Below are 16,234 nucleotides of genomic sequence, written 5' to 3' on the forward strand. Positions count from 1 at the left end.
TATCCTGAGGTGAGGCTAAGATTAAACAGCTGCCCTAACAGCGGGTTTAATTCCTCATTGTGTTCGTGGAGCACACAACCGGGGACACCATCTGGTCCCATAGATGCTGTGTTTTTTGCCTTGGAGAGAGCAGTTTTCACCTGAGCATTTGAGATGTGTGGGAGGCTACAATCCGCTGGGATAGATATCTCTCCTTTTGGGGGGGGGGGGGAGAAATTTACACTGAACCTGTTAGCCAGTATGTTGGCAATGTCTGTTGGTTCAGTGATTTTTACATCATTTTGAACTAATTCTGAGCATATCTGGGAGTTTCCTCCCAGGTTTCTAACATAGCTAAAAAAGGCCTTATGATTGTCTTTTGAGTCCTTAGCGACTTTTCTTTCAAAATTTGCCTTGGATGATTTTATGAGCGATCGTAGTTTTTTACTTATAGTGATCAAGGGTGCCTTCCCTTTTAAGGATTTTGCTCTATCTTGTAGTAGCTTTCTCCTTTTATTGTAGAGCTCAAGAGATTGAGAGGAAACAACCGCAGCTGAGCAAAAGTTAGAATACAAAGTTACTAAAATGAGCGTTTTGGAGCTCTATAATAATATTCAAAGGCTTAAAACTAGACAATGAGGAAGTCAAAGCAATAATGCAAACATCGCTTCTAGAGGACAAATAGGAGCTTATCATCTTTATAGGTCAATGCAGTATCTTTTGAAGCTTACTCTGAATTTCACAGACATTAGTTTGGCATTAAGGAAATCGCTGAAAAGAGATATAGACTGCGAGTGGATTACAGGACAAATGAAAAAGGCTATGCAATAATTAAACTGTTATAAATGTATCCACAATAAGATTTTTGATCAACTGTATGCCAGACAAAATGAAACTGGTGCAATAATTCTGCAAAAGGTATCACAGTAACTTACAGGACAAGAGCCTTTACAAATTGCAAAGAAAAATAACTGTGTCATTGTATATTGCCGTAAAAAGTTATGTGAATACATTTAAAAATGTTGGTAAAATCGACCATAAACCATTACAAGATATATTTAAAAATCTTTGCACAATGTACATGGCTGGACAGAAGAGATTTTTTTAAATTATAAAAGAGCATTTTAGTTGTGAAGAGGCTAAGTCATTCATATTTGCCAGGGCAGTGAGAAGAATTAATTTTCGACGAACTACAACTTAATTAATATTTCCACGGTCGTCTATGACTGAAAAGAAGCTTAAAGATATTCAGCATTTTGCTGACAATAATCTGGAAATGCAGATGGTTTGAAAAGTGGCTAGGATAGGGTGATCTGTGGAGAAATCTGCTTTGAAGAGAGGAACATAGCCACGTCTTTCCATTCAAAGAAGAGACTGATTTCATTTAAGGTTTAAAGTGTATGACTTTTAAATTAATAGCGTTAAATTGTTTGCAGCTCAGTTGGCACAGAGGAGTAACCCCATGACTGTGACACCAGTAACTGGCACTAGGTTAGTCTCTTTGTATCACTTCAACCATCTAGTTTGAGTATCGCCCCCATGTGGCAAATGCCAGGCTTGTCCATTTGTACATTTTTTTTTTATAAATAATATAAATTTTTTTTCAATGGCTCTCAATAATAGGTAGGAATAATAAGTGGGTTATGCAAATTACATGTGGATGTAATAGATTTTTCATTAGGCAAAAAAAAAAAGAATGTTCAAGGCTTTTGGAACACACATCTCAGATACATAACAAAACAAAAGGAGGGCCTTTGCCCAACTTTTTTGTTTTTCATAAAGGAAAAGGCAGCGATTTTAAAAAAAAAAAAAGCTACCAGCAGGTAGTAGCAAAGTTAGAATCTGATGAGTGGTGGGTAAATTACTTTTTAAAAAACTTTTTATTTTTTTTTTTTTTTTTATTTTTTTTATTACCTAGAGGTTTGAATGAAGACAGAATGCTGTGGAAAAAATGTGATTTAAGTTATTTTAATTTTATTTTTTTATTTTATTTAAATTATAGTTTTTTTTTATATATTGTGTGTTATGTGTTCTGTGTTCTACCTACTTGAAGACTTTTACTTACAGGCGAGGTGGCGGCTAGAGTGAGAAGACAATGAATTTTTTTGATCCTGTTTTCTGTTTGTGTTGCTGTGTTTGTGTGTGTCCAGTTGTTTGTGTTTTTGTTGCCTAGTCTCTTTGGTACCTGCTCACGATAATGTAGGGGGAAAGAGTTGTCAGCTGATCTTTCTTCCAGAAGAATGGTTACGGGGATATGCTAGTAGAGTTAGTCTGATGTGCAGACCAGAGCTCTAAAGACAGCCAGGCTGGGTATGCAGGAAGGTTGGGAGGTTCACCTTCCTAGGGCACTGAGTGATATTCTTAAGTCTGTTACTCACATGTAGATCAACAAATTATTGTTCTATGTGGGAATGTAAAAGTACTTTAATTTGGACTTACTGATATAAAAAATGCATCTGAATGAAATTTTATGAAAGAATGCTTTCAAAAAGTTTAAAAATGCATAAATACCACCACCCTGTAACTGTAGAATAAAACATGTTTGTTTTTTTATTTAAGGGACAAAGAGCTTCTAGAAGTCCAGCACCTAATTGTCCACCACAGGTAAGACATGTGACAAAACATTTCAGTATATCGACTGCCTTCTTCATTTTGTTTTTAGTGATGCGATATCTTCGAATGATTTTAAACATAGTGTTATGCTTAGTACAGTTGTTTCAGTTCATTGTTGCACAAAGAAAGTAGGCCGTGCCTTAATTAAAAAAAAATTACATTCAAAGACATTATCATTTGTAATAGACAAATGCTTTTCCAGCAGAAATTATGCATTCTCTTGTAAAGTATTTCAACCACTGAAGTCCTAGAAATGGCATGACTTCTTTTATGTGAATGTAATTGTTTTCCTACCAAGAAATTGCTATTTATTTGATTTTGTGGTGCAGAAATTAGCACTGTGTGTGTGTGTGTGTGTATGTGTGTGTGTGTGTGTGTGTGTGTGTGTGTGTGTGTGTGTGTGTGTGTGTGTGTGTGTGTGTGTGTGTGTGTGTATGTATGTCTCAAATACATGGACCATACACATATAATGCATATACTTAATGTCAACTAAAACTACTTAAAAAAGTGTTAATATAAAGCATTGTCTCCAAGACATATGCTTGGAGCATGCAACTTTTAACCAAACATCATTTTTCATGGGAGCAAACTCTCCTGTAACCCATGTGGTGGGCTGTGGCCAACATCCCTTTCTCTACCTATACCAAGAATACACAGTACTAGGGAAAAGAGGATATTCCCCGGTCCAGTAATTTAGTGTTCTTGCACAACTGTTGACCATCTGTTTTGTCAACGAAAGTGTGCTGGCAAAACAGATGTCAACCTTAATGTTAGTTGACTAAAATTAGGCAACCAATACATATAAAACATATATTTTAAGGTTTACTGTCAAAATAGTGAATGGACTTATCATGACTATCAGAAGGTCAAACTTAGAGGTGCAAAGAGGCAAAACTGCGAACACAAATCCTGTCCTTTCCGAAATGTGAACATGTAGTTTGTGTCGCAGTTTTGAGCATCAGTGTTATGAAGTGGATTGTACTACAGTGGGGACCAGGAAAATTACTCTTTTCCCCATTGTAGTGCGATCTTGGAGTTAGAATGTATAAGTTGCAGAGGGTGTGAGGGGTGCAGGGGAGCTTCCCCCCCTGCAAAACAGTAGAAATATGTATGGATGATAGTCGATGTATATTGTGGATGGTGAGCGGTCCAGTCACTGTCAAATACCTATTCTTTCCTACTGAATTAATTGACATTCTGAACAGTTGGCTGGATGTCTTTTCATTGTTCTGGTTCAGGGATGTGTACAGGCCTGGTAAGTGATTTCACTATTTTGATAGTAAACCATATTTTATATATATATATATATATATGTGTATATATCTATTTATTTGCATTTCATAACTTGGTAAAGCTCTGATCTACATAAATCTTTTTACAGATTTGCATCAGGTGTACTCTTTCCTTAAGTGATTTGCTTAGAGTCACACAGTAAACAAATGGTGGCTGAAGTACTCAGACCATGGGCTATTATTAGCATATTAGGGGACATGAATTCCACTGCAAGCTAGCTACCTCCATGAGCAGTGTCAACCCTCCAGCCCCACCTTCCTCGCTTACACACAGTTGTTACCTTTTCTAGGTAGGTAGTGACAACCTTAGCTTGGGAGGCAGAGCGGACTCCCAGGATTTGGAGAATGGCTGGAGGAGAACAAAGGCTTTGAGGAAGCCATGCTTTCCAAACGATACACTGCTCCAGTAACAAAATTAATCAATAAATGAGTTTTGTTCATTAATTAATGCTGTTTAATCATCTAAGAAAATATTTACAGGAGTACACGAGTCACAATAAGGAATGCTGTTGTGCAAAGAAAGAAATGTGTCCTCATCTGGATTGTTAATGCAAGCATAGCCTGAATTTCAGAATTGCACTTAGTGTAAAGCTTACCACCATAACAATCCAGAAGAGGCGATAAATTTCTATTTAGTTTTAGGATAACTGCAAAAAATATTTGAACAGGTCTGTTTTAATATCAAAATAATGCACATTTTTCTGTCTTGAATACTATTTCAAATTTTCTGATCCAGTAAGGGTAACAGATGAGACAAGTAGATGTTCACAAAAACTGTATTTCGAGGTTTGGGTTTCCTAATGGTTTAATATAGCAATAACCCATGCCTAGGTGTGGGTATTGCTGGATTTACCCACGGTTGTTGTGGTTAGGTCACAAGGGCGAAGCCCGAGTGGCCAAACAAATACAACCGTGGGTAAATCCAGCATTACCCACACCCAGAAATGGGTTATTGCTATTGTACAACGACATTATTTAAGAAAAAAAATACTTACTTTTCTTAAATAATGGCATTGTATAATGCCTCCTTGCTGCCCTTCCACAGCTCTCTGGTATTCTGTGGCAGTTCTGAGGTAATGCGCATGCGTATGCTTACGCAGTACATCAGAGCTGTGGGTGGAAGCAATGGAGAAAGCAAGATCTCTGTTGCTTTTTATAAAGTGTCTCGGTATGTTAAAGGAGTTTAACATAGCGAGACAGCTTTAAAAAAAGCAACAGAGAAAGGAAGATCTCCGTTACTGTTTTTAAAGCTGTCTCGCTATGTTAAACTCCTTTACCATAGCGAGACAGTGTCTAAAAAGCAACGGAGATCTTGCATTCTCCACTGCTGTAAAAAAAACTTATACTAATGGAAAATGTCTGGGTGACCAGACCTTTTTCCATTAGTATACGTCTGATTTACAATGTGCAGTCTGACCAATCAGCGTGCACGTTTTGGAATATTAATGGGGGGTCGTTGTATAATATTTGATAATGATTTATAGTATGCAATTGTTAAACTCAATAGATTTTCAGAATGGCCATTTTAGCATTTGAAATGTAGTCATAACATTCTAAAGTCCAACTGTTGAATCAAGCAAGCTAAAGAATTCACAAAGAATACTGGATACGGTCATGTAAGGACAATGTACATCACCAGCGCAGTTAATGACTGCCACTACACTGATGAGTCAAATTCGTGAATTACTTATTTATACAAGAAAATGGGAGTCATAGTCACCATCCAATGAAACTGGCTTAGACAAATGGGCCTGCAACAGAGAGCAACATTGAGCGTTCAGCAAGGTTCCTCAGAGAGGCACCCAGAAGATGGGTTTGTAATAGTTGCAAACACTGCAGACAATCAAGCTTATGTTATTTCTTTGAAAGAAGCAATTTGGTGCATGTTTGACGGACTGTACTGCAGAATAATTTGTTGTATTAAACTTTACTCCGTGCTTTTTATTAATCTTTCAAATAATTCCATTGTATAATAATCTTAATACATTTTCTAATAAGTAAAACAATATGATTAACTATATACAATATTTACAGTTGGCGTGAAATTAAATTATTATATTTTTGTTGTATTAAACTTTGTGCATTAGCGTATGCAATGCTGTCTGTTTCTTACAATTAAGAGAGTCAACAACAAAAAAAGAAAAAAAAAGATGCTTAGCAGATGAGTAAGTGAATGAAAACAGGGCATATAATTTAATGCATTTTTATGGCAGAAAGCTTAAGTACTCAAATGTAGATCAACAAATTATTGTTCTAAGTAGGAATGTAACAGCACTTTAATTTAGACTTATTGATATAAAAAATGCATCTCAATGAAATTTTATGCAAGAATGCTTTCAAAAAGGTTAAAAATGCATAAATACCACCACCCTGTAACTGTAGAATAAAACATTTGTTTTTTATTTAAGGGACAAAGAGCTTCTAGAGGTCCAGCACCTAATTGTCCACCACAGGTAAGACAGGTGACAAAACGTTTCAATATATCAACTGCCTTCTTCATTTTGTTTTTAGTGATGCGATATCTTCAAATGATTTTAAACATAGTGTTATGCTTAGTACACTTGTTTCAGTTCATTGTTTCACTAAGAAAGTAGGCCGTGCCTTAATTAAAAAAAATTACATTCAAAGACATTATCATTTGTAATAGACTAATGCTTTTCCAGCAGAAATTATGCATATATTTGTAATTTCAACTACTGAAGTTCTAGAAATGGCATGACTTCTTTTATGTGAATGTAATTGTTTTCCTACCAAGAAATTGGCTATTTATTTCACTCTATTTTATTTCTTTTCTTTTACTTTCTTTAGTCTAGAACAACACAGTGGTGCAGAAATGAGCACTGTGTATGTGTGTGTGTGTGTGTGTGTGTGTGTGTGTGTGTGTGTGTGTGTGTGTGTGTGTGTGTATGTCTCAAATACATGTACCATACACATATAGCACACACACTTAACGTCAACTGAAACTACTTAAAAAATAGAAAAAATTGTAAAGAGTAGACTCCAAGACATAAGCTTGAAGCATGCGACTTTTAACCATAACCAAACATCATTTTTCATGGGAGCAAGCTCTCTTGCACCCCATGTGATTGCCTTTGGCCAACATCCCTTCTGCTACTTATATTTGAACTCCAAGATTACACAGTACCTGGGAAAAGAGGATATTCCCCATTCCAGTAATTTAGTGTTCTTGCACAACTGTTGACCATCAGCCAAAGTGTGGTGGTGAAACAAATGTCAGCCTTAATGACAAATGACTAAAATTAGGGACACCAATACATATAAAACATATATTTTATGGTTTACTATTAAAATAGTGAATGGACTTACCATGACTATCAGAAGGTCGAACTTAGAGGTGCAAAGAGGCAAAACTGTGAATGCAAATCCTGTTGACTCCGAAATGTCGACACGTAGTTTGTGCTCACAGTTTTGAGTATCGGTGTTATGAAGTGGATTGTACTACAGTGGGGATCAGGAAAATTACCCTTTTCCTCACTGTAGTGCGATCTTGGAGTTAGATTGCATAAGTTGCAGGGTGTGTGGGGGGTACAGGGGAGCTTGCCCCCCTGCAATATAGTAGAAATATGTATGGCTCATAGTCAATGTATATTGTAGATGGTGAACGGTCCAGTCACTGTTGAATGCCGATTCTTTCCTACTGAACAAATTGACATTCTGAGCAGTCAGCTGGATGGCTTTTCGCTGTTCCAGTTCGGGGATGTTCACAGTCCTGGTAAGTGATTTCACTATTTTGATAGTAAACCATATTTTATATATACGTGTATGTATATACACACACACACACACACACACACACACACACACACACACACACACACACACACACACACACACACACACACACACACACACACACACACACACACACACACACACACACACACACACACACACACACACACACACACACACACACACATGTCTCTCTTTCTCTCTCTGTAGATACACACACAAACAAAACAATGACAGTTTAGTGCATGTTCAGTTTTTCTACTAAAACTTCAGAGAGCTACATGTGTCAGCAATCATTTAAGAAGTGATTAAGCTATTTCAGAAGTTGTGCTACCAGAAATGCTCAGGAAAGTTATTTTTTCCTTACATTTTGCATTGCACTTACTTTGGTTTTTTCAACTGTGCCATTTTCCATCCTGCTTTGGCTGCTTTAAGAATAGATTCCTGCCAACTTCACTGTTTTTATACTTAAAATGTTAAAAAATCTGCTCTGGCCTGGTCTCTGGCCATTACAAAGGCATTCATAGTTATTGTAATAGGACTGCAGTAATTGCTGCTATTTATAGGTTGCCAAGCACTATTGGCTCAACTGTATAGCTGGTTTTGATTGTCTGTCTAGCTTTTACCTCTTGCTGTATATTGTGACGAGTTGTATTGAGCTCACTGCCATGCTTTGTGTAGCAGGTTGTCTCCACAGTCACGTCACATTTGTGTAAATATGGGTAATGTTCCCCATAATACTGGTAATGTTCCCCATAATACTGGTAATGTTCCCCATAATACGGGTAATGTTCCCCATAATACTGGTAATGTTCCTCATAATATAGGTAATGTTCCCCATAATATGGGTAACGTTCCCCATAATACGGGTAACGTTCCCCATAATATGGGTAATGTTCCCCATAATATGGGTAATGTTCCCCATAATATGGGTAACGTTCCCCATAATACGAGTAACGTTCCCCATAATATGGGAAATGTTCCCCATAATATGGGTAATGATCCCCATAATACGGGTAATGGTCCCCATAATATGAGTAACGTTCCCCATAATACGAGTAACGTTCCCCATAATATGGGAAATGTTCCCCATAATATGGGTAATGATCCCCATAATACGGGTAATGGTCCCCATAATAGGGTAACATTCCCCATAATACTGGTAATGTTCCCGATAATATGGGTAATGTTCCCCATAATATGGAATGAACAGCAGATGCAGGGTGGTATCCAATGAGACAGAGCCTGAATAATGAAAAAATTCTTTACTCAATCCAATGATCAAAATGAAGTACAAATACACATAAAGTCACAGTTTAAAAATGATAAAACAACAAGTTAAGCACTTTTGTCAATACTCAGACTTCTTCAGAACCTTCATTTACTTCATTTTGATCATTGGATTGGGTAAAGAATGTTTTCATTATTCGGGCTCCGTCTCGTTGGATACCACCCTGCATCTGCTGTTCATTCTAGTTTTTATTCTGCTTGCTGAGTTTCCCCATAATATGGGTAAAGTTCCCCATGATATGGGTAATGTTCCCCGTTCTCCTTCTCATTAGTGTTTTCCTCCACTTTGCATTGGGTCAAACTTACCTGCACTGTTCTGCACTGACTTGTGCACAGTTGCACAGAGCTGGCACCAAATATAGAAATCCAAGTACCGGTAATGCTAGTGGATATTGAGTGTTTGTTTTTAAGCTCTCATGTGTCTTACTCACACTCTCCCCCTCAGTCCCCTTCTATGTCCTGTCAACCACTGGACAGTATGGGTTGTCAGCAGATTAGATTCACTTCTTATGCCAGGATTAAAGCAGCTAGTGTCTTACGGCAGTATGCTTACATGCTTACAGAAAACTATCTCCTGCTTCACCTAAGGGATTCCATCTCTTAGAGGTGTAAATGTCTAGATAGGTTAAAAGCACCCCTCTCAAAATAAGTAATGTGGTGGGTGCCATTCAAATGTTAGATCGTTGTATAAACAACACATACTAATGCTGCAGAAAAGAAAAATAATCCCTTCCAAAGCCTCCTAGAATTGCAATGATCAAGCATCAGTGAAAGGTTACTTATTTAAGCACTGGACACACTCATTGCCAAGATGTCACCAGCTACCTATCATTTCCATGTATACCTTACATAATCATTTTCTAACGATATCCCAGGTGATTGGTGACTCTGTTGTTAGATACACTGACCACTGCCTCTGACTTAAGCAAAGATGTGTGCAGGCTCACAACCTAAGTTAATTTCCCTAGAATGTAAGGTAAAGAAAGAGGGATAGCTGTTGTAACAGACAGTGAGTCATCCCCAGGCACATTATAAGTGGAAAATGAGAGATTATACGAGAGAATAAATGCATTAGATTGGTGCTAGTTGGTAATACTCCATGGGGAACTGAATCTACCAGACTAGGATTGTATGATCTACAGGATAAAGACAGAGTAAGAGCTGAATAAAGTCGTTGACCATAAGAGGTTAGTGGATGAATGCAGAACTGTGGCAGAAAAGGATAAAATCTCAGTGATAGTGATAATGAAAGTGGACGGGTCATAGTTGTCCAGATGAAGGTGCTGTTAGCTAAGAGTGGTCCTATCATGGTGTGATTCCAGTTGGGGGAGAGAAGAAATAAAAATGATAGTGAAGGATGGAGGGTCTATATTAGAACATCGAAGTTTCAAAACTTCGAATGTTCTAATATCGATCCTTATTCAGTGAAAGCTGAAAATATCGAAGCAACAGAAAAACAAAATTTTTCCTAGGGAAAGAATTTGGTTGTCCGTTTCTGTTGCTTCGGTATTTTCAGCGCTGTGGTGGAAAGTTACGAGTCGGGTTCAGGTAAGTGTGCGATTGAGTGCGGGTTAGGTTAGTTAGGGTTAGGGTGCAGGTTAGGTATGTGTGCAATTGTGTAGATGTGAAGGTTAGGGTGGGTTAGGTGAGTTAGGGTTAGGGTGTGGGTTAGGTATGTGTGCGATTGTGTGGATGTGAGGGTTAGGGCAGGTTAGGTGAGTTATGGTTAGGGCGAGGGTCAGGTGAGTGTGCGATTGTGTGGACGTGAGGGTTAGGGCAGGGTAGGTGAGTTAGGGTTAGGGCACGAGTGAGGTGAGTGTGCGATAGTGATGGACCTTAGGGTTAGGGTTCGAGTTAAAGTAAGTGAATAGTTAGTGGTGTGTGTATAGTTTAGTGTAGGGTTAGGTGTAAGATTTTAGGTGTGTGTGAGTGGATTGCTGTTTGTTTGGTGTGCTTGTGTTGTGTGTATGTGTTTTGGAACAGCAAATTTTTTCCCTAGGAAAAAATTTGCTGTTCTATATGTTCGATGTTTTCAGCTTTCACTAAATAGGGGTCAATATTAGAACATTTGAAGTTTTGAAACTTTGATGTTCTAATATAGACCCAGGATGGAGTACTGAGTGTTTTGAACTAGTCTATCAGTTGCTGCAGCGAATGTACAATGTAAGCTATAATTCCAGTGGTACAGGGTTTGATTCCTTCAACATTCATTTGTCTACTATGTGACCTTGAGCAAGTTGCTTAACCTGACAGTGTTCAGGGGCAGCTTGGAATTTGGGATAGATTCCTTATTTGTCTTCTGGCTTGCAAGCTTAGTAATAACCTATGATGAAGAGAGAGGAAGAGTAAAAAAGTCAAAAGAGAGAACAAAGTCAATGCAGTTACAGAGAAATGTGAGTCTAGAAATTAGAGAAAAAGATAGGACGTGTGACAGACGTGGATATGAACAAGGGACAGTACAAAGAGGCTAGTGGAAGTGCAACCAGTGTGGTAAGGACAACAAAAGCACTTACTAAAGGGAGCTGGCAGATAAGAAGAGAAATAAGACCAATGCCTTTTAGGTATATAACAGAAACTAGGACAAGGAGGGACAAACCTGGACAAAGTGATTAACAATGAGAAGGAGTTCATGGATGAGAAGGGCAACGCCATGTTGAAATGGACTTGGGAAAGAAGAAGGAGAGTACAGGGCATGATACCAGGAAAGGGAAGAGGTGCAGAAAGGGAATGATACCAGGAAAGGGAAGAGGTGCAGAAAGGGAATGATACCCGGAAAGGGAAGAGGTGCAGAAAGGGAATGATACCCGGAAAGGGAAGAGGTGCAGAAAGGGCATGATACCAGGAAAGGGAAGAGGTGCAGAAAGGGAATGATACCAGGAAAGGGAAGAGGTGCAGAAAGGGAATGATACCAGGAAAGGGAAGAGGTGCAGAAAGGGAATGATACCAGGAAAGGGAAGAGGTGCAGAAAGGGCATGATACCAGGAAAGGGAAGAGGTGCAGAAAGGGAATGATACCAGGAAAGGGAAGAGGTGCAGAAAGGGAATGATACCAGGAAAGGGAAGAGGTGCAGAAAGGGCATGATACCAGGAAAGGGAAGAGGTGCAGAAAGGGCATGATACCAGGAAAGGGAAGAGGTGCAGAAAGGGAATGATACCAGGAAAGGGAAGAGGTGCAGAAAGGGCATGATACCAGGAAAGGGAAGAGGTGCAGAGGAAACTGGCTGGCTTTGTGAGGATTATACACAAAGACCAATCAGAATACCTCCTGCAGAGCTCAGGGATCTGAACTATGTGCATGAAGAACACCAGATGGATCCTCAAAAGATTACTGACAAACACAACCTGCCTGGGGACTGGAGGACAGCATGTGTGATACCCTTATACATGGGCGGAAGGCTGCAGCATTTCCAGAGAACTACAGGTCTTGTAGCTTAGCATCAGTGGCTGTTTGCCTTCCTAGACAACAAAAGATTTCTGCACAGCAACTGAAATTAGTTCATAGTCAAACGGAACTGTCATTCAGGAGCTGCAAATCCAACTTGATCCAGTTGTATGACTTGGTTACAGGTAAACTTCACAGCAGAATACTGCAAATGAACTTTAACATGTTCTAGTTCCCAGACCAGCAGATGATTAGATAACTGAATGGGTTAGTTTAAGATTAGGACTATGGAAATTAATTGTTGCTTCACAGAAGTTTAGAACAAAAAAGCTTACGTTGAGAAAAAACAATGTCAGGAATAAGAAAAGTGACTGTAGATGAACCACAGGAGGTAAACCTGGATCTGGTACTCTTCAATTATTTCTTTAACTTCTTTCCTCAAGAATCAGGGACAAGGCCAGAAATACTGATGGATAAAGGTATAAAATTGTAATATATTTAAATAGTGCTATTACTTGCGATGCTGAAAAACAGCAATATCAAGCGTACTCTACAAAATTAGCAGCATTTAAGAGTTGTTTACTTTAGCTTGCTGATTTCAGTTGTAGCTAACAAAACAAAGAGCATGGTCTTTATTTACACTTATGATACAAAGTGAAGTGCAGTTATGGTTCACTACAAACAGACATAAGGTTCTGAATTTCAGCCACAATAACCGGGTTCTGAAGTACCAGCTGAGTTTAATGAAAACGATGATGTGATAAAAGGGGAAAGGATTTGGGGATGTGGATCTGGACCATTAGATACCATCTGGGTTGTACCATGAGGAACAAAATGAGATGCTAGTAGGAGTAGCAGTAGACAGAATGCTGGCATATACCAACAGGGCATGCATAACGGAAACTAGGATGAAATATCTCCAATCCGCCAGGTCCTGGACAGGCAGTATGTTATGTACTTTATGCATTGTTGGAGGCTAAACAAGGAAAGAAATATCAGGCCATTGGAAGGAGTACAGCTGCAAAAAAAGGTAAGAGCCACAGGGTAAAGAAAGTGACCACTGACTGGAAAAAGAGAAGACCACAAACTGGAGGAAGTAAAACATTTTTCAAAAGGGACCAGTTGGAGAACATGTTGTGGCTACACATGATTATTTTAGGGAAATGCAACATGATATTCTTAAACAGGAAGAACAGAGGGGGAGGAGTGACCACAGTTAGTAGAGTCTATCGACTGACTATTCCAGGATAATTCAAAGTAGTTCTTCACTGAGCGGTTGTTAACCTATGGTTTGTATTTTTCACAGACAGGATGTGGACTAAAGGCATGGACAAAGAGAATGGGTGGTGGACAGAGAGACTATGTAGAGGCATTCAAGAAAGTATAGAAGAGATGGAAACATAGTGATGAGGAAGGTGGGGATGAAGGATAGGAAGAATTGTTGTTGAACTTACAGGGTAAACAATTCGGCATATGTTCGTGTTCTTACCTGTAAATGTTATATAATGAGCCCAGATAAAGTACATCTATCATCCTGTTCACATGTCTTTTGCTTTATTCTGAGTATTTGATTAGATGAGACTAGTAGGATAGTCCTTCTGTTATTCACTGTTGATTTGTGTCTAATAAGCCACTTTTTTAAGAACCCTACAGGGTGAATATTTATCAGTTTTCCTACATCAAAGTTAGATTCAATGTAATTTTTTCTGTTAAGTTATAGCTTTCTTGTGTAATTTGAGCTCGATTAGTCCCTGTAATTATTTGATGATTAGCTTGTTGAGAGCATTTAAATTGGGCTTTGGTGTGGCGTCAAAATCGTCTTAGGCACCTCTTTGAGGGTCATCAGAAGACATCTATGTATGTTTTGGGTTTTTTCTGCAATGGCAGTAGCAGAAGCACCCTGTCTATCTCAGCCCATGTGACTGACAAGTTAACGATTTCATTCTCTTCGTCCACAGAACTTCATTATGGGGAACTTCATAAAATGAATGTATCCACTGCTGTGCACTCAAAGGCTATCTAGAAACCCAATATCTTTTATGCTATGATAGTGGTTTTCTGATTCTCAGTTATCTAACCATTCTTAAAGCAAGTTAAACTACCCAAAGAACAAATAAAAACAGGAGGTTTATTCATAATGTAGGTGTTGCTTGCATAATAAAGCTGTTCCATTTTATACAAATCCAGTCAACATTCTGTGCATCTCATCTCAATAGTTGTGAAAACTAGGGATAGCTTATCCTTTGATAATTTATACATCAAGTTGTATATTCCTGAATCCTTCTGTATCTTATGATATTCTTTCCAGGGAAATAGGAAGTCCTTAGAGTAAAGCTTCTGTGAACTGACTCATGTAAGTTAACATCAGTAATAAAATGTAACAAAAACAAAATAAAAAAAAAATAGAACTATGATCTACAATTTGCTTGCAAGTAACATTGGCTCTAAATGATGGTCATTGTTGATGTGACACTTGGACCTGATGTGCAAAATGGGAAAATTGAGTTATGGATGGATGGATGGATACAATCTTAGCATTATCCTGGGATCATTAAGAGGGAATATACATTGGCCTTTATTATTGCTATTATTTTAAGTTGTATATCAGCTTCTCTGGTGTTTCCAAGCATGCATTTGTATGCTAATGCAATTGAAAATTTACATTAATAATCCAATAGCAAAGCTTTGCTCATGTCTCTTGCAAATATAAAATGGTGCAATCTGAATATTTATTTTCTGTTTCAGAGGAAAAGAACTGATCAATAACAAATGCAAGTAATGGAACAAACTTCTTCAATAATCAATAAGATCTAAAAGCTTTGCCTGAACAGATTTTATATTTATGTTGCCCACTGGAAGCATGGATGTGGTGTGAAGGAACTATTACAGTATAACCTACCAGACCAACCTCACAAGGGATGCAAATATATTACTGTAATTAAAGACTGATTATGAAAGAATGCTAAATATGATACTATCAAGAGCCAAGTCCTACAAATAAATATATAACAAAAGTCAGCAGCAGGAGCAACAGAAGACACTTATCCATTCATAGCACTGATGATCACAAAATGATCAAGTTGGGCATGTCCCTAAATCTTAACTGGAATTTACTTTTGGAATTGGCTGATCTTATTTTCTGAATTTTTATGTTATTTTTACCTCAAAGTGTACATAACTTCATCGTGTACAATGCTTACATGATAGACTTCCAATGAAAGAACTTGAAGAGAACACATTCAGATCAAATAAATATTTATTGTAGAAAATCACATTTTTCATGTTGATGTCATGGTAAACACCATATTGAGAAGTGAGTTTATGAGTAGAAATCCATATCTTTTGAATGAAATAAATGTATTTCATGAGTGTAATCTCAGTAAATAAAAAAAATAATCATAGAAATGCAGCAAACATCATGAGCTATTCTGAGTGCAATCTTTTTTGAAAATGATATCATGATAATAAAGGACTCTCCAGCACATTTCAAGAAAAATCTATTTCTTTTTTTATAATGGCATAAATATAATTTTCAGTAAATACTTTAGACTACCGGTCAAGATATACATAAATGTATGATTAGTAGAATTCTTATACATGAACATATTATATATATTAGTATAATATATGATGTAGCATTGTTCTAACTGAATGCACACATGTCCTCTAGCCAAAAGAAAGTTTGGCTTGAGACTTGGAGATCCTGGCTAACCATACAAATAGAGTGTGAATAAACTGCAGTAAACTTGTATCATATTATATTTATTAGTTAGCTGAACCTTGAGCGAAGACATAAAACTTATTCTTATGAACAGTATTTTCCAGACTGCTGTACTAGAATATTGATTGTTTTCAGCAAGATAATTTATTCAATAGTTTCTCTGAGTTTTTATTTTGATGACAACAGATAGTTGCATGAAATTTGA

General features: G+C 37.6%; 1 protein-coding gene across 6 annotated transcripts in view; it reads left to right on the forward strand.

The window, feature by feature from the left end:
- The window catches only part of SIRPB1 (signal regulatory protein beta 1), a 1,192,076-nt gene extending 1,176,284 nt beyond the window's left edge, over positions 1–15,792 (forward strand). For 5 of the 6 annotated variants that reach the window (XM_044090420.1, XM_044090417.1, XM_044090416.1 and 2 more), the window contains 3 exons: positions 2,539–2,583; positions 6,293–6,337; positions 15,054–15,792. In XM_044090420.1, coding sequence (XP_043946355.1) covers positions 2,539–2,583; positions 6,293–6,337; positions 15,054–15,074 — 111 coding nt within the window. In that variant the 3' untranslated portion in view covers positions 15,075–15,792. The remainder of the gene's footprint in view (positions 1–2,538; positions 2,584–6,292; positions 6,338–15,053) is intronic. The other variant, XM_044090421.1, reaches the window with a different exon arrangement.
- Positions 15,793–16,234: the final 442 nt, after the last annotated feature.

Source organism: Protopterus annectens, chromosome 12.part0 (genome assembly GCF_019279795.1).
Source record: "Protopterus annectens isolate FY-2018-M chromosome 12.part0, PAN1.0, whole genome shotgun sequence".
Lineage (NCBI taxonomy): Eukaryota > Metazoa > Chordata > Ceratodontiformes > Protopteridae > Protopterus > Protopterus annectens.